General features: G+C 39.1%; 2 protein-coding genes and 2 long non-coding RNA genes across 4 annotated transcripts; 2 read left to right on the plus strand and 2 right to left on the minus strand.

Moving 5' to 3' along the window:
* The first annotated feature begins 471 nt into the window (after positions 1–471).
* Positions 472–1095, plus strand: LOC114159017 (uncharacterized). Its single transcript, XR_003598526.1, has 2 exons — positions 472–611; positions 764–1095. It is a non-coding gene; the product is annotated as an uncharacterized LOC114159017 (long non-coding RNA).
* A 159-nt stretch (positions 1096–1254) lies between these two features.
* LOC114159018 (uncharacterized) lies at positions 1255–4938 on the plus strand. Its single transcript, XM_028041032.1, has 3 exons — positions 1255–2299; positions 3208–4552; positions 4785–4938. The coding sequence occupies exons 1-3, from the start codon at positions 1307–1309 to the stop codon at positions 4796–4798; spliced, it is 2352 nt and encodes a 783-aa protein (XP_027896833.1). The 5' UTR covers positions 1255–1306; the 3' UTR covers positions 4799–4938.
* Positions 4939–6148: 1210 nt separating this feature from the next.
* Positions 6149–6568, minus strand: LOC114159019 (uncharacterized). Its single transcript, XR_003598527.1, has 2 exons — positions 6437–6568; positions 6149–6342 (listed from the first exon to the last, which is right to left on the minus strand). It is a non-coding gene; the product is annotated as an uncharacterized LOC114159019 (long non-coding RNA).
* A 7713-nt stretch (positions 6569–14281) lies between these two features.
* On the minus strand, positions 14282–19759 carry LOC114158249 (adhesion G-protein coupled receptor F1-like). The gene is made up of 7 exons (XM_028039591.1): positions 19509–19759; positions 19369–19437; positions 18992–19101; positions 17856–18032; positions 16402–17778; positions 16247–16288; positions 14282–16080 (listed from the first exon to the last, which is right to left on the minus strand). The coding sequence occupies exons 1-7, from the start codon at positions 19573–19575 to the stop codon at positions 16021–16023; spliced, it is 1902 nt and encodes a 633-aa protein (XP_027895392.1). The 5' UTR covers positions 19576–19759; the 3' UTR covers positions 14282–16020.
* Between the last annotated feature and the right edge of the window lie 922 nt (positions 19760–20681).

The raw sequence follows: 20681 nt of genomic DNA on the forward strand, positions 1-20681 counted from the left end.
TTATTTGCAAGTTTCAGAAAACTGTAAATGTTGCAGATCAACCATGAAGTGGTCCAAGATATGCAGCGATTACACAGAGCCCACAAAACAAACAAACAAACAAACAAAAAAAAAACGGTTGTCCAACATAAAATGTTTATTTTTTCTATGTATGGAAACTTATGGCCCCCATATAATAACAATATTTCACCCAATTCTCAAAAAAAGATGTAACCAGGATCATTTTCTATATTAGGTTTAATTTATTTATTTTATTTTCCATTTTGTTAGATTTATTTAAAAAGAAAAAAAGGTTTAATTAAATGTTTTCCTCTTCCCCTTTAATTTATTTAACACCAACCAGGCGAGAACAATAGTGTTCTCGCGTGACTCTGACGTCATGCGACAGCTGCACATCAGCGTCCTAAATTGATAGCACAGTTTATATGGTTGCAAATCGCAGCTTAGGCAGAACCGCTGCGGGACTCTGACGTGCAGGTAGGACTGGTCTGTTTCCAAAGAGGTTTCAGATCTTTATTGTCTATTTTTCAATCGTGTAATTATGTTAACTTGCAGCCGGGTGATTACTCAACCAAGCGTTGCAAGAATCACGGTTAGTCAAGAGGGAACTGGTGAGTGTGGTCGGGAGCTAGTATGCTAGCACTAGCCTTCCAGCCTGTTGTGATTGTATATTGATTTGTTACGTAACAATATTGGTTGCATAAGTTATATATACTTATGAAACTTCTGTACATGTACTGATTAATTAGGTCTGTTTGTACAGGCCAGGTGCGTTGCAGATCCCTCGCGCAAGGAGTGGCTGGAGGGATCTTGACAATAGCAAGGATTGTCTGGTTTCACTGACCAGACTGGCGAGCTAAAATAAGCAGGATCCAGAAACACAAGACTTATCTGGGAACATTCTTCCGAACTAATTGGAGGATCAGCTCAAGTCCCCATTGAAGGAAGTGGATTATTTTGGGTTTTTTTCATCATCAACAAAGACTGGTGGACGTCCTTGGTATAAGGAACTTTAACTTGTTTTTTCCTTTAAACTATGGACTAATGTGTATATATATTGTAAATACTAAATACAACTCACCAATTTGCACCATCTTACTGTCTCTGTGCTTTACAAATTGCCATCTCCTCCAGTAGCCGAACCTAGCTAGACTTTAAGAACTGTTTGGATAAATTTTAATTCTGATTATTTAAAATCTTGTTAATCCTTGAACGCAATGTGGGTTACATTACTTGGCGAGCTAGGTAGGAGGTTGTTGGCATTTTGTTAAACACAAATTTATTTTTTCCTCCTGTCATCACCAATATGGATGAATTTCAAAACCTTGATGTAAAAATTCCCAACTCTGTTTTGGTTGAAGGCATTTCAGGTGAAGATGATAAAGAGGAAGTATTTGACTTTTTGAAACAATATGGTAAGATAACAAAGATTGAAATCATTTCTGAAGCGGATTCTGAGTTTGAGGGCCAGCTTGTGGTTGAATTTAGCAGTGGTACAGTAGTAGCTGAATTGCGTTCAATTCTACCATATGCATTCAAATCAGCTGAGAAGTCAGATACATTTTTTATTTCTGAATTAGCTGTTGTATATGCAGAACATGTTGCACGGAATAAAACTAATTCTTATTTACTTGAGTTACAGAAACTTGCAAAGCATTCTGGAGTGAACTTTGCAGAGGTGTTAAAATCCACGATGACTCAGATTGGACAATCAGTTGCTGAACTTCACTCAGCTGCTAAGATGGAGGATCCTGATGAGAAGTCTGAGGTTACGGCAGCATCTGCAGATCCAACAATGAAGAAAGAGCCAACGTTGTCAACTACCGCTGATCCTAAAGTTCCCAGACTGAGAAGTGAGCAGCAATCTACTTCACGACAGAAACCTTCTCTTCATGATGGTGATATCCAACCACTTGAAGTCCAGCGCTACGTGGTGGAACACATTATGAAAACTGAGGAAAGTGCTTACCATCTACAAAGGCTCCGAGTGTTTTCTGGACGGCTGCCTAGACCAGCACATGAAGCAGACTATGAGAGCTGGCATTCAGGAGTGGATCTGCTATTAAAAGACCCATCAGTTTCTGAGCTTCAGAGATCGAGGAGGATCGTGGAGAGTTTACTTCCCCCAGCCGCTGATATGCTGAAACATTTAAGTTCAGATACTCCACCTACAGTGTATCTGAACATATTGGATTCGGCATATGGCACAGTACAAGATGGAGAAGAACTTTTTGCAAAATTCATGGACACTTTCCAAGATGCAGGGGAGAAGCCATCTTCATACCTCCAGCGGCTGCAGGTAGCATTAAATTTAGCCCTGAAACGAGGTGGTGTGTTGGCCAAGGATGTAAACCGACATCTCATAAGCCAGTTCTGTAGGGGTTGTTGGGACAACACTTTGATTGCTGAACTCCAATTAAAACAAAAGAAACTGGTCCCACCTAGTTTCTCTGAACTGCTATTGCTTCTGCGTACCGAAGAGGACCGGGAGGCAGCTAAAACTTCCCGGATGAAACAATATTTGGGGTCCACCAAACAAAAAGTAGTCAGTCATGCGCGATTGACTTGTGTTGATACAGGTGATGGTGGAGCAGTTGCTGCTTTAACCAGATTGACTCAGCAGTTGGCAGAACAACTGACAGATGTACAGCAGCAGCTGGCTAAGTTAACATCCACCACCACCCAGCCAAGGATTACATCACAACCTAAGGTAACACACAGTAAGCAGGGTGTAAAAGGGGGCAATACAGTGACATCTCAACAGTACCCACCAGTTCAGGTTAAACCTGGTTATTGTTTCAGGTGTGGTGAAAATGGTCATATTAAGCCACAATGTAATAATGAACCAAACCCTGCTCTTGTTGCCAGAAAAAGGAAACAGTTTGCGCAGCGACAGCAGACCGTCTTGCAGAAGAAGTTAAACTAGGCATGGTTCCTGTTGTGGGACGAACTGGAACCAGTCTCAGTCAAACCAGTCCTTTTTTTGAAAACAAGGCTGTGGAATGTAAAGAACTGCAAGCTAATAAACTACCCAGTCAGCTACCCAAAGGTCTGATTGGATCAAAGTGTGCTGCTGTTGTTGACATTGATGGTCATGTGTGTAACTGCCTTTTAGACACTGGTTCACAGGTGACAACTATCCCAGTTTCTTTCTATAATGATAAGCTAAGCCACCAACCTGTAATGCCTCTGGATAATTTGTTACAGGTTGAAGGTGCTGCTGGACAGTCTGTTCCGTATCTGGGGTACGTGGAGCTGGTCATCACATTCCCTGAAGATTTCATAGGAGTAAACACAGAGGTACCAACTCTCGCTCTGGTGGTCCCAGATACTAGTCCTGATAGGCCATCTGATGTACTTATTGGCATGAACACACTAGAGCCACTGTATGAACAACATCTTAGCGGTAACCATGTACAATTCCAACCCATGGCCCAAGGATATCGAGCGGTCCTGAAACTGCTACAGTTAAAACACCAGCAAAATCAATCAGGAAATGCAGGAACTGTCAGGCTATTAAGCACCACTCCAGTCCTTATTTCACCTGGTCAAACTATTGTCTTGGAGGGTTCTGTTAAAAACACCCCTCCATCTGCAGATAAGTGGGCCATTGTTGAACACCCTAGCTCACCTTTACCAGGGGGCTTATGTGTTCAGAGTTGTCTAATTACATTGCCACGGCATCCACCATATAAAGTCCCAGTGATCATGAAGAATGAATCAGAGCAAGAGGTGTCTATATCACCATTAACTATTATTGCAGACATTGGGTCGGCACCTACTGTTTTGTCACAACAAATCACATCTCAAACCTCACAACGAACCACTTTGGAGTTTAACTTTGGAGACTCTCCTATTCCACCTGAGTGGAAAGAACATATTATCAACAAAATGAACAGCATGCCTGAAGTATTTTCTCATCATGATATGGATTTTGGCTGTACAGATGCAGTTAAACATACCATTAAACTTAATGAGGAAACGCCTTTTAAACACAGAGCAAGGCCAATCCATCCCCAAGATCTGGAGGCAGTCCGTGAACATCTTAGAGATCTGTTTGGAGCTGGCATCATAAGAGAGTCTAAATCACCATTTTCCTCTCCAATAGTTGTGGTTCGGAAACGTAATGGTTCCGTCCGGCTATGCATAGATTACAGGAAACTGAATCTGCAAACTATCAAAGACGCATATGCCCTTCCTAATTTGGAAGAATCTTTTTGTGCTTTGACAGGATCCAAATGGTTCACTGTATTGGATTTAAAATCTGGCTATTATCAAATAGAGATGGCAGAAGAAGATAAGGCTAAAACAGCTTTTGTAACTCCCCTTGGATTTTGGGAGTGGAACAGGATGCCGCAAGGAATTACAAATGCACCTAGCACGTTTCAGCGGCTAATGGAGAGATGCATGGGAGATCTGCATCTTAAAGAAGTCCTTGTCTTCCTCGATGACATCATCATCTTCTCTGCCACTCTGGAAGAGCATGAGGAACGGTTGCTGCGTGTGCTCTCCCGGTTGAAGCAGTTTGGACTAAAGCTCTCTCCAGAGAAATGTAAGTTTTTTCAGTCATCTGTACGTTATTTGGGACACATTATCTCTGAAAAAGGAGTTGAAACTGATCCAGAAAAGATTGATTCTTTAAAATCCTGGCCAGTCCCCCGCAACCTTAAAGAGTTGCGATCTTTTCTGGGTTTTGCTGGATATTACCGAAGATTTATTAAAGACTATGCCGCTATTGTCAAACCACTTAATGAATTAACCCGTGGTTATCCTCCTGCCCGCAGTCCTGCAAAGCTGAAGAATCCAGAAGGAAAGTATTCGGATCCAAAGAAATCCTTTGGAGATAAATGGACTAGCCATCAGCAGATTGCCTTTGAAACAGTCATTTCCAAATTGACTACAGCACCTGTTCTTGGATTTGCCAATCCACAACTGCCATACATCTTACATACTGATGCCAGTACAAATGGGTTGGGAGCAGTATTGTACCAAGAGCAGGAGGGCAAGCTGCGCGTTATTGCTTTTGCTAGCCGAGGCCTGTCGGTCAGTGAGTCAAAATATCCTGCTCATAAACTGGAGTTTTTGGCTCTGAAGTGGAGTGTTACTGAAAAGTTTCATGATTACCTCTATGGGACTAACTTTACAGTTGTCACAGATAGTAACCCTCTCACCTATGTTCTTTCTTCAGCCAAGCTGGATGCTACAGGTCACCGGTGGCTAGCAGCACTGTCTACCTACTCATTCCAATTGCAGTACCGTGCTGGAAAACAGAATTTGGATGCTGATGCTCTGTCCCGACGCTCACATGAAGATATTTCTAGTGACCAGCACTGCCGAGAGAGAGAGCTCATTCAACATCTGACCAGTCAGTTGGGTAATGGTAAAAACACCCATGACATTTCCCCTGAAATTGTGGATGCCATCTGTCAGAGTTGTATAATCCGAACACAGAACCAAACTGAACTAAGTCGATCTGTCGCACTGGTTGAATCTCTATCTGTCTCTGTTAACTCCATCCCTGGTGGGTTCAGCAATGAAGAGTTGCATGGTTTGCCTCTAATCCCCTCTCTATCTCAGGGCGATCTCCAAGAAGAGCAACAAGCTGACCCTGCTATTCGTGAGGTCATTCATCAACTGGAGACTGGTGAGAAGGTCCTTCCATCAGTTCGAGAGGAGCTACCTGACCTTCCTCTGCTCCTGAGAGAGTGGAACAGGTTAGAGTTGGTGGATGGAATCGTATATCGGAGAAGACATGATGGAGATAAACTTATCTACCAGCTAATCCTACCGCCCAAGTTACGACCAGCTGTTTTAAAGAGCTTGCACCATGATATGGGGCATATGGGCATCGAAAGAACAATTGATCTGGTGCGCCAACGCTTTTTTTGGCCCAAAATGACATTAGAGGTGGAGACCTTTGTAAAAACCTGTGGTCGTTGCGTAAGGCGTAAAGCTCAAATAGAAAGAGCAGCTCCATTAATAAATATTCAAACAAGCCGACCACTTGAACTACTATGTATGGACTTTTTAACCATTGAACCTGACAGTAGTAATACTAAAGACATTCTTGTTCTTACTGATCACTTCACCAAATTTGCAGTTGCTATTCCTACCCCCAACCAGAAGGCAAAGACAGTTGCAAAGTACCTCTGGAATGAATTTATGGTTTATTATGGAATTCCAGAGCGTATACATTCAGACCAGGGTACAGATTTTGAGTCCAAGCTCATTAAAGAGCTCTGTGAAGTTGTAGGCATGAAGAAAAGCCGTACTACCCCGTACCACCCACGAGGGAATCCAGTCGAGCGCTTCAACCGCACTCTGCTCAATATGCTTGGAACCCTGGAAATGAAACAAAAGTCAAAATGGCGAGAGTATGTCAAACCTTTAGTACATGCATATAACTGTACAAGAAATGTGGTAACAGGGTTCACACCTTATGAACTCATGTTTGGTCGTTGTCCTCGTCTTCCTGTGGATTTGGCTTTTGGTTTACCCGTCAGAGAACAATCATCCATTTCTTATTCAGAGTATGTTAAGAATCTGCAATCCAGCCTGAAAGAAAGCTACAAACTAGCTTCTGAGAATGCCCTTAAGTCAGCTGGAAAGAACAAGATCCGTTTTGATCAGAAAATTACACCATGCAGTTTGGAGATAGGAGATCGAGTACTGGTTCGCAACATCCGTCTGAGGGGTAAGCACAAGCTGGCAGATAGATGGGAGCATGGGGTGTACAAAGTTGTTGGCAGAGCTGAAAATGTACCAGTTTACACTGTACAACCTGAACACAAAGAGGGACCAACTCGTACTTTACATAGAGACCTGTTGCTTCCTTGTGGCTTCCTGCCAGATTGCTCCACAGACGACCCTTCCATCTCCATGCCTGCCTCACAACGAAAGACTCGCAGCCAGGATGTTTGCCATCCAGATGTTCCTGATGTGATGGAGGAGGATGAGGATGCTGAGCCATATGTGCCAGAAGTTTCCATCCTACTCCCAACCAGATCCCATGTGAAGGTGAGAAAATTTAAGTCATCACCGGAATTCATGACTTTGCAGCCCATTTCACCTTTGGTTCAAAGTGATGCTGAAGCATCAGAGTATTCTGTACCTCTAATTCAGAGCACAGACCTTGAGACTGCTAGTCCATCTGAAAATGAAGAATCCTGTTTAACAACTGATTCATCACTGTCTCACCATGAAGACAAGCTACCTGTAGAACAGGTAGAGGAACTTTCCGAACCACATGTGGCTGAGGCTGTGGAAGTACACCTGGAGGGAGAAATACCTGACGAACACATGATTACAGTTCAAGAACCTGATGCTGAGGATCGTCTGGTTGTTCAATCTGAGTCATCTATAGGTCCTGCAAGTGTCAGCTCACCCTATAACTCAGTTGAGTCTGAAACATTGCCCAGGCGATCAGATCGACAGCGTCAACCTCCTAGTCGTCTAACATATCCTGTGTTGGGTAAGCCACTCATTTCAGTAGTTCAGGCTCTATTGCATGGTTTGGCAAATGTGTACACTGAGGCTCTTAGTCAAGTTTCTAATGTGAATATCAAGAAAGAAAATTAATTTAAATAACCCTGCAACGAGACGTGCAGGAATTAAAGAGGGGAGGATGTAACCAGGATCATTTTCTATATTAGGTTTAATTTATTTATTTTATTTTCCATTTTGTTAGATTTATTTAAAAAGAAAAAAAGGTTTAATTAAATGTTTTCCTCTTCCCCTTTAATTTATTTAACACCAACCAGGCGAGAACAATAGTGTTCTCGCGTGACTCTGACGTCATGCGACAGCTGCACATCAGCGTCCTAAATTGATAGCACAGTTTATATGGTTGCAAATCGCAGCTTAGGCAGAACCGCTGCGGGACTCTGACGTGCAGGTAGGACTGGTCTGTTTCCAAAGAGGTTTCAGATCTTTATTGTCTATTTTTCAATCGTGTAATTATGTTAACTTGCAGCCGGGTGATTACTCAACCAAGCGTTGCAAGAATCACGGTTAGTCAAGAGGGAACTGGTGAGTGTGGTCGGGAGCTAGTATGCTAGCACTAGCCTTCCAGCCTGTTGTGATTGTATATTGATTTGTTACGTAACAATATTGGTTGCATAAGTTATATATACTTATGAAACTTCTGTACATGTACTGATTAATTAGGTCTGTTTGTACAGGCCAGGTGCGTTGCAGATCCCTCGCGCAAGGAGTGGCTGGAGGGATCTTGACAATAGCAAGGATTGTCTGGTTTCACTGACCAGACTGGCGAGCTAAAATAAGCAGGATCCAGAAACACAAGACTTATCTGGGAACATTCTTCCGAACTAATTGGAGGATCAGCTCAAGTCCCCATTGAAGGAAGTGGATTATTTTGGGTTTTTTTCATCATCAACAAAGACTGGTGGACGTCCTTGGTATAAGGAACTTTAACTTGTTTTTTCCTTTAAACTATGGACTAATGTGTATATATATTGTAAATACTAAATACAACTCACCAATTTGCACCATCTTACTGTCTCTGTGCTTTACAAATTGCCATCTCCTCCAGTAGCCGAACCTAGCTAGACTTTAAGAACTGTTTGGATAAATTTTAATTCTGATTATTTAAAATCTTGTTAATCCTTGAACGCAATGTGGGTTACAAACAGGACAGCAAAATAATCATATTCATAATCATAGTGAAATCAGAGCTCATCAGTGCAGTACGCTCTAGACAGCTTTTAAATGAAACCCATTTCTGTCGGAAAGAAACATTAGAGCAAAAGGCGCACACAGGGAATCTTGTGCAAATGATGTTTTTGCATTTTCTCATGATTTACCTCCTCATTTCAATGTTCCGACTTAAGGCACGCCACACGGTCCCGAAGAACAACACCGACCCGACACACTGCGCCTTTACTGTACATCATGTGCTCACAATCAAGTCTGGTTGGCGGCAGGGTCAACTTTGAAAAGGTCGCTGTCGTTGACAAATTATTTACCAGCGTCTGGTTTTCATAATTCTCTGCTCAACTTCAGGTTGGCAAACAAGCAGAACCTGCTGGGGATTTGCATGGTGGCACAAACGACACCATAGTCTTTGAGCTCTCTTACAAGCAGGTGTCCCTTCGCTGCAAGGAGGCCGATAAATTCATCAGTATTTAGATAAAAGAAGGCTGACGTGTTGACCTGCAGAGTAACCGCTGGTGACAATAGGCTCCAGTCAAATAAAACTAACACCAGTGGAATCGTTCAAGGTTACCGTTTCTTGTTCAGCGGAGTTTGTGTTAAGGGCAGTGTAGGTTCATGATGCATACAAAGACCATTCACTGACTTTCATTTACCATAAATTGCCCAGTTTGACGTATTGAAAATGAATTAGCTTAATGGAAACAAAGCATTCCAGAAAAAACGTGTTTTTTTGATTAAATGTTTTGGTGGCTTTTTTTTTTTTGGCCGTAATGGAAGCAAATTCTTTTCCCATCAAACGAGTCACATGATCATCAACTGGAAGATGCCGCTGGCGCAAACCACGAAGAAGAAGACGACAGAAAGTGGTAGGAGGATCACGGAGCTGTATGTTTTTTTTAATGACTTTATCGCCTGATTTTAATTGTGTTTCTTATTTAACAGAAACGCCACAACTGTGAAATGATGTTTTTTTCGACATCAGCGGAATATAGACAAAGATTTGTCACACTCACACCCGAACACAAATAATCCAAACAGTTAAAGTTAATCCAAACACAGATTACTTTTCCATCGACGCGGCTTGATGCTGGATCCAGTCTGGACTCATAAAGTCAACCACAGAATTAGGATGCCACCGTCAGAAAGCGTTTTAGCAAAGCAAATATTTCCTGGCATGTCGGTAACCATCATCTACGAATTGAGCTGGAAGTACCGAAAACATGACACCTAAAAAAAAGAAGAAAAAAAAAGGTGCTGCAAATAATCATTTGCATGAGATTTTCTGCTCGTGGTTCCAGAAAATACTTTTTCCTGTCATGCCTGCTAAATAAACGATTGTCGGAAGTTGAGGGATTACAGGTAAATCGTTTTGTTTGACAGCGTTGGCCACAGCTGCCCCCAACCCCTACTACCCCCCACTCCAAAAAAAAGAATAACAGGGTTCCTTTCACTGCTAATTGGAAACGATACATTTAAATATGTGTTTAGAAATAGAAAGTTGAAGTTTGGGTAGATTTGTCATTACCTCTGAGAAAGAAGGAAATAAGGAAAGACCAAAAGGAAGAAAGGATGAAAGAAAGGTAGCAACATGAGGAGCTACGGTAACAGGTTTCAGGTTATTATTTTAAAACATCATTATAAAACGTCCTGAAGGGACACTGCAAGAAACAAAGAGTGCAATCTGATATTTTATGAACAAAACGTGACATGAACTAAAGTACTATGTAAATGTAAACTTTATTTTTTAAGTTCCCAAATATAAATTCTGTAAAAATGAAAAGAAATCAGCTTAAAAGCATTTTTTTTGAACATTGATGGGAAGTTGAGCGGAAAGAAAACGTCTGGTGCAAAAGATGGGATTAAGAAATTGGGATAATGAACGGCTTTTATTCTGAAATTCCATGTGTAAAGAAATGTTTTTAAGAGGCCCACGTCTCAGTTTTAATAATTCAGATTTGATGTAATTTAAATGTTCCGAGAATCTGAATTTTAGGTTTTGTTTAGCTGCAAGACTGAGTAATCTAAGTACCGGTAATAGGAAAAAACACTTAAAATGTGTTACTGTAGATATAATGAACAGATAAAAAGAATTCAGCAATCAGTTTGCGCATTAAACTTTTTACTCAAATGAACCTTGATTATCTTCCCATTAGTTGAGATGGGAAGTCATTTTTAAAAAAATTTTGATTAGGTTTTATCTTTATCTATTTCTGATATAAGGAAGGCATTTATGGCGACCTAAAGGTATCTTGAAATAATGGATAATCGATGTAAAAGCATTTTTTTGGGTAATTTCTTTGCTTTGTGCAGGAGTGATGAAACGTTAACAACAAAGTATAAAGAAATGACGAATGAAATTTTTTAAATTATCAGAAGAAACAAAAGCAGAAGGAAATCTTGACACTCTTATGCGTCTGCAGGCCAATTTGACTGGGTTGGTAAATTTGTCTCTGTGATGAAACGCCTTGAACAAATAAGCCTGTGAACAAATATGTCTGTGCTACAGAGCCTCATTTGGTTAGCAAACTAAATGAAGAAAGAGCCATTTTGCATTGGCTTTGGTGGAATATCTGGCGGAATTCAATTTCTCCAAATATTTTTAACATCTAGAGATGATTTTATGCACTCGGACATCAACTAACGAGCAAAAATACAAACATCCCTTAAAGACTGTTGGTGATAATGGTTTAAAAATAATAGACCATCATAAACCATTAAAAAGAAATCCACATATATTGCAAGAGATGTCCCTACCATCCGTGGCAGAAAAACAAAAAATATTTCAAAAATGGAGAAAAAGAAAAATTGAAAGTTTTGTTCATAACCTCGAGTATGATGACCTATCAGCATATCTAAAGTACACAGTCCGCTTGGTGATGTTGCAAACATTTATATGTGAGTCCATCAATCAGGTCACACTTGAGACTCAAAGAATCAGCCATTGTGTGTGAGTTTTAAGAAACACACACACAATCCAAATGGTGATGATCACACAAAAAAACGTTTCTTATTTCACTGATGTCAGATGGAGTCTTGATTCAATTAAAATCGCTGACTCAATCAGACTCCATCCACCGATATAATAAGATACGATACAGCAAACAGCACTAAAGGTAGCTCTGTTGGGAGGCATATGGGCCTGAATTTATTTGTTCCAAGTTCTAGGTCAGTGGAGCAGTTCTGGGTAATACTTTTCAGTTTATGTACACTGCATGTTTACACAGGTAAATATCTCCCCCAGCTTTTAACCACAAGAAAGCTTGTTTTCACCAGTGTGGTTGGTGACAGGGTGATAAATCAGAGTGTTTTACTGCATGAGCTATAAAACGTATGTGTTTTTGGACCTGCGGACATATTGCAAATCAATTCCCAGTTGGGGAAAATGAAGGTACCATTGCCATTGACATAAAAAACCTTTAGCCTAGCCGCAGCTAATGACGGGCCTAACAAAAATCCAAAAGCTAAAAAATGTCAGACAATGTGAAAAAGTGGGTCTGCTCTGCTTTTTAGCTAACGACAATAAAGTTCGGAGTCTATTGCTAATGTCTAAAGGCATGCTATGACAAGCTGCTCTCCAGTCACTGAGCAGCTGTTGTTCCTGTTTGCATTTACATTGCTGGAAAAACAGAAAGTTAAGGAAAGGACTTGCTGTACCAAGGTGATGAGAGTGACCTAATCTTTTATTCATGCTTGTAGAATCTGTCTGCTTGCATGACTGAAGAAATCTTTACACCATTAGCTGTTAAAGTGGTTGAAACACCTAATTCCAATGATTAGGATGGGTAGCCCTCTACGTTTAGCAATGGTAGTTGAGTTTCCATCGATCAGAAAACTCCACAGATTGAAATTACAAAAAGAAATTTGCTCAATGGTAACAGATCAATTTTGAGAAAACTCTTGTTCTTTAATATTTTTTTTTCTAGCTAGAATAAGGTTTTTTTTTTTTTTTCGGCAGTATCAAAAAAGGAAACACAAAATATAGGAAACAGTATTTTCGCATCACATGATTAACAACTGATGTTGCCTCTGACACAAAGGCGACAGGAAGTAGTTAGACTACGATGGCGCGGTGTTTCTTTTTAGTGACTCATCGCGTGAACAAACTTATTCACGTGTGATTTTAATTGAATTTCTTATTTAATGGAAACACGACATTGTGTTTTTCGATATTAGCTGAAAATTGACAAGGTTTTGAACACACTTGTAATAGAAAGTTTGACGTAAATGTTTGTTAAAAATAATTTTAAAGAATAAAGTAACATTTTGTTGCTATTTCACAACAAGCAATGAATCAAATTAACTTTTAAAACATAAACTAAGTACATATCAGTGGTGAAACTGTAAGCTTTTAGTGTTAAAGATAGAAAAAAAACCTCTTGATGCATTTAGAGCATATTTAAAAAGCCATGCAAAAAACAGACATGATTTAAAAATTCACTTATAATAAATGAAACATCTTCATATCAACAGATAATAAATTTAATTAATCAAATGTTTGTTTTTCTGTTTATCCTGCTGCCAGTCTTACACATTAAGAGACTTTATTGCTGTAAACCAGCTGATGGAATCTTTGGATTTCTCTTTTTTTCCTATCAGTGGAAGAAGAGAATAAATAACTAACAAGTTCCTGTGCCTTATTGTAAGCAGGAAAAGAAATAAAATCATTCGACACACAGCGCTTTCCATCCATACAAGTGTAATAATGAGTGCACACTATCATCTGCTGGCCAGAATAGGTAACTGCTAAATTAAAATAAATGTCTCAAAATAAATATGTCTCTCATTCATTTATTGGCAACTAAAAACAACAATAAATTATCCGTCCACAGAATGCTGGCGGTGACTTTGTCAATCACTGTTCATTTATTAGGTAGGAGAATTATTCCAACAGTCTCTATAATGAATGAATCTGATTGAAAGATAGCTGCTCATGGACCAAAGTTTAGAGAATGTGGCATTTTAGACGATAATGAGTTGAATCATCAATCTCAATATAATCCTCCTGCTGTAGCCAGCTGGTTTCCAATGGGACACAATAAACCAATGGAATGATTAAAAATCACATCTTTAATCAACAAAGTATTTGAGGTTCAATAAACCATATTTTATTTATTTTTTCAGTGTATTATTGTAAGATTTTTTTTTTATGACTTACTCTTTTTACACATTTAGAGGGAAAGAGTTTCAACATTATATAAGACATAGAAACACAGAAAAATATGCATTTGAGAAATCCTTATCTCCAATTTTAAAAGAGAAACATAATTACATAACTTTTATCCAAATGAATAAAATGACAGATGATGTTAATTAATTAACAATGACTTCTTGAACTTTTTTTTTTATGCACATCACATTCAAAAACGTGAAAATATTTCATAAGTAGCAGAAAACGTAAACAGTTTTAGGCTAAATAAACATGCATTAGCTCATTGTTTTTCTACAATCTCCACTGCAGCTAGAGAAGAAGGAAAAACTCTGGAAAGAGCCTGAACTCAAACTGTTCTCCAGACAGTCTTGGTTTCTGTAGAAGACAGAATCAACTTTCTTTAAGCAATAGAGTCCAACCAGAGTAAGACGTCTGACTCAACTCATCCTGCCTTTCTACAGTCCCACCACATTTTGAGTGATGAATTGTTTTTTTTTTAGAATTTAAAGTTTTAAATGGACGAGCACCACCGGAGCATGATAGCCATACACTTTAAGCAGTCTTTACCTTTGAATTTTAGCTAAAGAAAATATAATAATATTTACATTGTCTAGTTTACAGCAACTATTTAAGGAAAGTAGTCCATGTTTTTCTTTTTTTTAACAAAGATGTAAAGCTTTTGATTATACAGCAGCAGAAGGCCACGCAGTTCAATCTGGTCCTCATTTTAAGTACAAACCTAAACCTGAAACAGTTCTCAAGAAATGATTTTGCATATTCCACCCAGAACAGAGATACATCATCAAGCTAAACCATATTTAGTAACATTTAGTCCTTAAGTTACAACAAGGTTCTCAGCATGCCCTTCATTCCAGTGAACATCTTGTCATGTAGGGTCAAATTTTAAATTCTTAAATGATACAAGATTCTGCATGTAAATTCACGTTATTTTAATAATCTTAGTTTAAGTAGTGTAAATAACAAGATAATTCTAGAGCAAACATGTAATCAATAGCAGGTCATCATTCATGTCTATAGACTCTGGTACAAAGAAGTGCAGGGCGACTGAAAGACCTAAAACAATGGCACCAAGAAGCAATACTGAGTATACTTTTGTCAGTTAAATCCACAGCTGTATGAGTTCATGGGTGGAGGTCAGTTGATGGTGGTGACATTCAGAGTTGCAGTGCTAAACTGCATTGCATTGAACTCGCTTGATTTCCTGAACTGGAGCCATTTAAAAAACAAAGATGTTCAACTAAGATTATTTTTGTCCTGAATTATATTTCACTATACCCCGGAATTGTTGTTGCACCAATTTTGTCCCAAAATCCTGAACTGAATTCTCTTTTGAAAGTTCCAGAGTAATGCTCAGCATTCTTTTTTGTTAAATTTAAAGTGCATTCACACCAGCTCTGCTTAGTTTGCTTTTATCGAATTCTGAGGTCCTATTCGTTTGGAAAGGCGTGAATGTGTGATTGGAACAAAATAAGCAAACTCTGGTCCATCTAAAAACCTCGGTCTCTGTTCAGTTTAAGTGAGCTCTGACATGGTTTGATTGCATATGTGAACGACAAATGGAATGGAGACTTCTCCAAAAGCAGGAAGCGGACTATAGGGCAGGGCATTCTTGGTAAACACAACCAAAACAAACTCTTGCGCATAGTGCTAGCGGGAGGAAAAGCTTGTGGTCTTTTACCAAAGACAAAAGAGAAATACAACTGCTAAAATCTAATAAATTTTTGTTTACATTTTATAAAAAAGGGATTTGCCTCAGTGGTTCTCGGTGCAACACCACCAAAGGCGAGGAGGGGATCAGTTTTTTCAAAGGGTTTGGTTCATTTGACAGTGCAGTGTGAAAGTGAAACCCAGCAGCTGAAAGTATAACAAATGGGGCAATTTTGGTTCCCAGTCAAACCGAGTCTACTGGACTACTACGTGTGAAAACACACATATGGCTCCCAACGTAGTTCAGTGGAGAACAAGAAAAGAAAAAGTCAGACTTTCCCAGATCTGACAGGAACCAACAGGCCAAAAGGGTATAAATTGGCCAATTAGCTGAAGTCTTGTCAACTTACAATCTTGGAATCCAATAAACCAAATGAAATGTCAAAACATGAGGGGTGATGAAAATGGTTAAACAATCTTCTCACAGAGGAACTCCTCCGGCACATGAAGACTCATGAAGCAGTGTGACATCATGAACCAGTCGCCCACTTATCCTGGGAGCTCAGATATTTTATAGTTTCTGATCGTACCTAAAAAGATGACAATAAGAAAATATGAGTTTTATCAATGTAGGAATATTTGATTAGTTTGTAAGATTAAAAATGAATAACCTGTAATAATTCTATAACTCTTGATAATGATGTGTTATTTAAAACCAATTACGATTTAGGTGAAAGAAAAACGAGACAAACAAACCTTTTTGTCCAGGAGTGTTCCAAACACCCAAATGAAGCAACCCTGGAAGAGGAGCATATGGTCAACAAAAGGGCAATTTTACTTTATAAACTAGTGCTATATTGTAAAGTACAGAGCAGTAAAACAATTTCAGTCAATTAAAATGATAGTATTACCTGCAGTGAATTGCACAGGGTAAAAGCAAAATTAACCTCCCTGTTTTTGGGGGCAATTATGGTTCCGATTCCCAAAATCCAAGTCAGTCCGAAAAACGGTGTGAGCACAGCCAGACTCCTGGCAATCACCACCAAAACATGCTGCTCTTTGCCTTGGCCTGTATTCCTTAGTCCTCTTCTGCTCACCATTTTATAAATCACTACTAGGAGGATGAGGAAGTTTATCGCCACAATCACAAGTGCAGGAGCCAGAAAACCCAACAGAGCTTTGGAGTCCTCCCAGTTCAGCCAACAGCCATGGTTTTCTCTGATGTATTTATGTGACGGGACAGTCACTGCCATCGTTGTTACGGCGATGACCAGTGGTGCAACGTATCCCAGAACAAATCCGATAACCAGCAGGGACGCCTTAGACAATCCGCCCTCAAAGACGAAGACGGTGCGGTAGAGCAGCAGCAGGCCTGAGGCCAACATCCAGAAGAACATGGCGAGGTAGAAGAGGTGGATGAAGAAGGTCACAACTGCACACAGCGCAGGGTGTTCCTTCTTACTATCGTCTCTAAAGTACGCTCCGATGATGAACCAGATGTCTGCGATCAGGAGAGAAACGGCTATGTTGATAATGGAAACGTGACGCAGGAAGGAGGTGGTGTTGGTACTTATTTTTTTCCAAGTGAGAGCTTCTGTGATAAGACATATGACCAAAGAAGCCATGGATATGCCAACTCCAATTATTGTTATGTCATTGATTTGTTCGTCCTCAATAATCTCAGGGGACATCAGCATGGAGAAGGAGGTGAGGTGGTTGCAACTGCAGCTGATGGTTTCATTGTTGTGGGACAGCAGAGAGCAGCCCGAGTCGCTCCATCCTCCAAGACCATCAAAGAGTGTGAAATTCCAAAAAACACACTTTGGGTTTCCCAGGGTGTCATTCAGAATTCCTGATGTTATTGATATATTTCTGATTTTGGCTGCTGTCGTAGCAAGAACAACCTTTCCGTTGATAACCATGGATGAGGAGTTGTCTTCATTTCTCGGAGGGAGAACGTTATCCATGGACGCGAATACAATTGTAGTAATGAATTGACTTTCTCTGGCCTCTGGTATGTCTATTTCCATTGAGGTGTTAAATACGTTGTTGAAAGTTATTTTGTTTTTTAACTGAGTTCTATTCAGATGAATAAAAGGTGTCTCAACAGAGAACGATTCATTGACAAGGAGGGTGGCAACTGATTCAAAGAGGTTCAGCAAGGAAGCGCTGGAGCTTTTCCCACCATTCTCTGTGCCTGAGCTCCATGTTTTATCGTTCGTGTTTAGGGTATCCCATGATGCCTTTGTTTCATCAGAGGTGAGAAGACCTGCGATCTTCAGGATGTCCTGTAATAAGAAAAACATTATGTGTTAGATTATGTCTTCAAAAAAGGAAATATTACGTAATATCCTCCTTCTCCTACCTCTGTTGATTGTTTATTGATTGGCATGGATAACATTGAAGATCTGTTTGCTACGTTGCTGAGGGCTTTCACAATGGAACTGATTGTATCTGGAGATTTGGAAATGTTCTTGGTTCTGTTAACGGACACAACCTTGAGTTTCTCCAGGAATACCAGAAGCGTCTCATTATTCAGTTTCTGTCAGGATTAAAGAAAGATTTAACATTATTTCCTCTCATAGTTTAAAGTAACGTTCTCTTTAAGTTTTTGTTTCATTGTATTTCTTATGATCAACTGAAGGGATTCTGGTTAGCTAGTGTTAAATGTGTCTTTAAAGTTACTAAAGTTAAAGGGAGATTCAGTGGTTTTATCACTGTGTGTATATCTCCTGATCTTGATGTGTAGGAGCTGGTAATGAACCATCTGATGTATAATATAGTTGGAACAAGTACATAGTTGGTGATCCTGTCATTCATACGTTGTACTGAAACGTTGAAGTTTATTTTATTATTTACGATGTTCTCAGGCGCTCACATATGCACATTTTTGTGAGATTCCAGTTTTACTACTTGGACCAAATCATTTAAACACTACAATTTACTGAAAATAGTCAAGTTTAGGATTTGCTGAATAAAACACTGGAGGGATTTTGCTGTAGAACCTGTACATCTGTAACCCACTTATAGTATAATAAATGTTAAAAAATCTCTCTTTGTGAGATCATTTATTCAAGTAAAATAAAACGGGGAGACTTTTTTAACGCTGGTATGTAGCACCAATCACCTCTGTAGTTTATATTAAACAGAAACATTTTTTGCCATTGCCTTGGAATCCTACATGTTGTTGCTCTCCACTATTAGGCCAGGTTTGAAATTATTCCCAGAAATATACATTTGTATAAAATTCCTATGCATAAAATTTCTACTAGGCAATGTCTATTGTTAATGTCCATAACTTTTAACGTCAAAATATTCATTTTTCTTTTTTACTTTCTAGCTGTTCAGTAATACTTATTTAGTTAGTAGAATAGAAAATCTTCCCCTAATGGAAACCTTTTAAATAGACTCAGCATTTTAGACAATATGTAACAAAACAGAGTTGTGGACTGATTTTAATTCTGTTTTGTTGGGTCAGAAATGTCCAAAGTGATACATTACCTCAGATTCATCAAGCAGCTGCATCACAGCTGCAGGGACGCAATTGCCTTGATCACCTCCAGAAGTACCATTTTCATTACAAGTCACTGGACCTTTTCTGGTGGCCACCACTATGAAACATACAAATTCTTTATAATCTTTGACCATAGAAAAATTATATTGTTTGGGGAATCTGAAAATTTGAAATTTCAATTCTCAATCTCCAGACAAAAACATCTTTCTGTGTTCCGTTTTCAGAGAGGAGTATGTCTGGGCAGAGCGAGCACGAGAATCCGTAACTCTGAGAATGCTGATAAGTCATTTTTTAAAACTGATTAAATTTAACAGATAACATATTACAGAATGTGTAGAGATTATTTAAGAGATTGTCAACAAACCTGGGGTAACACTGGTGGTTATTTTCTGCGTGGGTTCAGATTTTGTCATTGTGTATATAGAGGGCCTTTCTGTGAGGATGAAATTTCACAGATAACATATTGCAGATGTGTAGAGCTAGATCAAGAAATTGTCAACTCACCTGTGGTCGTCATGGCAGCAGATTGGCGGTAATTTATTGTACTCTGCGTAGGATTAGATTCTGTCATGGGGTATGCATTATCTGTTCCTGTAAAAGTAAAAAACTGTTGTCCTGTATTCTCTAGTACAAATGAGCTGTATGTATCACAGTCACAATAAGCAGAGTTTGTAGAAATAGTGGCTTATGGACAGTATGCATAAAAAGTCTACTTGTCTACAAACATATGTGCAACTGGCAACTGCAAAGAGTACCAGCTTTAAAGAATAAAATCCATTGAAGAGTCTTATTAAATACTTTTCTTTATTTTAACTTGTGTCAAAGAATTGTTTCCAAGTAGAGATTCTGAATCTGCATCAATCTGTTAATGTTGATTTCAATTTGTTACCAATCAATCTCGTTTTAATATGCATAAAATCCTGGAAGTATGAAATAAACTAAGAAACCAGAACCTTTCACCATAAATCTATGTGTGTTCAGATGAAAAGTGCTTGTTCAAAATGTATAATTGCAAACTGTACACATTTGTGTATTATGACATATTGGAAGAAACTGCTGCCATTGGTCTTTTCGAAGAACAGGGGTCTCCACATGATACTCCTTGCTTTTTGTGTGGCCATCATCAGGGCAGCACAATGACGAAGCTGCCATAGAGGCAAAATATAGGAGGTTGTGTCTCCTATATTTTCTTAGGAGAATCAAGATCCTAAGAAAATATACCTGCCAGCTCGTCACATGTGTAGACTATGATTTTGTGGGAGAATCCGCTGCCATTAAATATTTGGAAGTTTTTTCCGTTTTCAGAGAGGAGTATGTCTGGGCAAAGTGAGCATGAGAATCTGCAACTCTGATAATGCTGACAAGTAATTTTTAAAACTGTAAACCTGATTCAGCTCAACCTTTTGGTTTGATATACAAAGTAGCCATAGACATTGGAGTTTCACAGTTAACACATTATTACAGAATGTGTAGAGATTATTTAAGAGATTGTCAACTAACCTGGGGTCGTCATGGCAGCAGATTGGCGGTAATTTATTGTACTCTGCGTAGGATTAGATTCTGTCATGGGGTATGCATTATCTGCTCCTGTAAAAGTAAAAAACTGTTGTCTTGTATTCTCTAGTACAAACAAGCTGTATGTATCACAGTCACAATAAGCAGAGTTTGTAGAAATAT

The sequence above is a fragment of the Xiphophorus couchianus genome, chromosome 15, assembly GCF_001444195.1.
Source record: "Xiphophorus couchianus chromosome 15, X_couchianus-1.0, whole genome shotgun sequence".
NCBI lineage: Eukaryota > Metazoa > Chordata > Actinopteri > Cyprinodontiformes > Poeciliidae > Xiphophorus > Xiphophorus couchianus.

What these genes read in the sequence shown, in the direction of transcription:
- LOC114158249 (XM_028039591.1), bottom strand. Translation starts at nt 19,575, where the DNA reads ATGACAGAATCTAATCCTACGCAGAGTACAATAAATTACCGCCAATCT. An exon ending in AACCACCAGTGTTACCCCAG is followed by an intron (nt 19,102 to 19,368) that starts GTTTGTTGACAA and finishes TATGTTTCATAG; the next exon opens with TGGTGGCCACCAGAAAAGGT. An exon ending in CCCTGTGCAATTCACTGCAG is followed by an intron (nt 16,289 to 16,401) that starts GTAATACTATCA and finishes CTCCTCTTCCAG; the next exon opens with GGTTGCTTCATTTGGGTGTT.
- LOC114159018 (XM_028041032.1), top strand. Translation starts at nt 1,307, where the DNA reads ATGGATGAATTTCAAAACCTTGATGTAAAAATTCCCAACTCTGTTTTG. An exon ending in CATACCTCCAGCGGCTGCAG is followed by an intron (nt 2,300 to 3,207) that starts GTAGCATTAAAT and finishes AATTTGTTACAG; the next exon opens with GTTGAAGGTGCTGCTGGACA.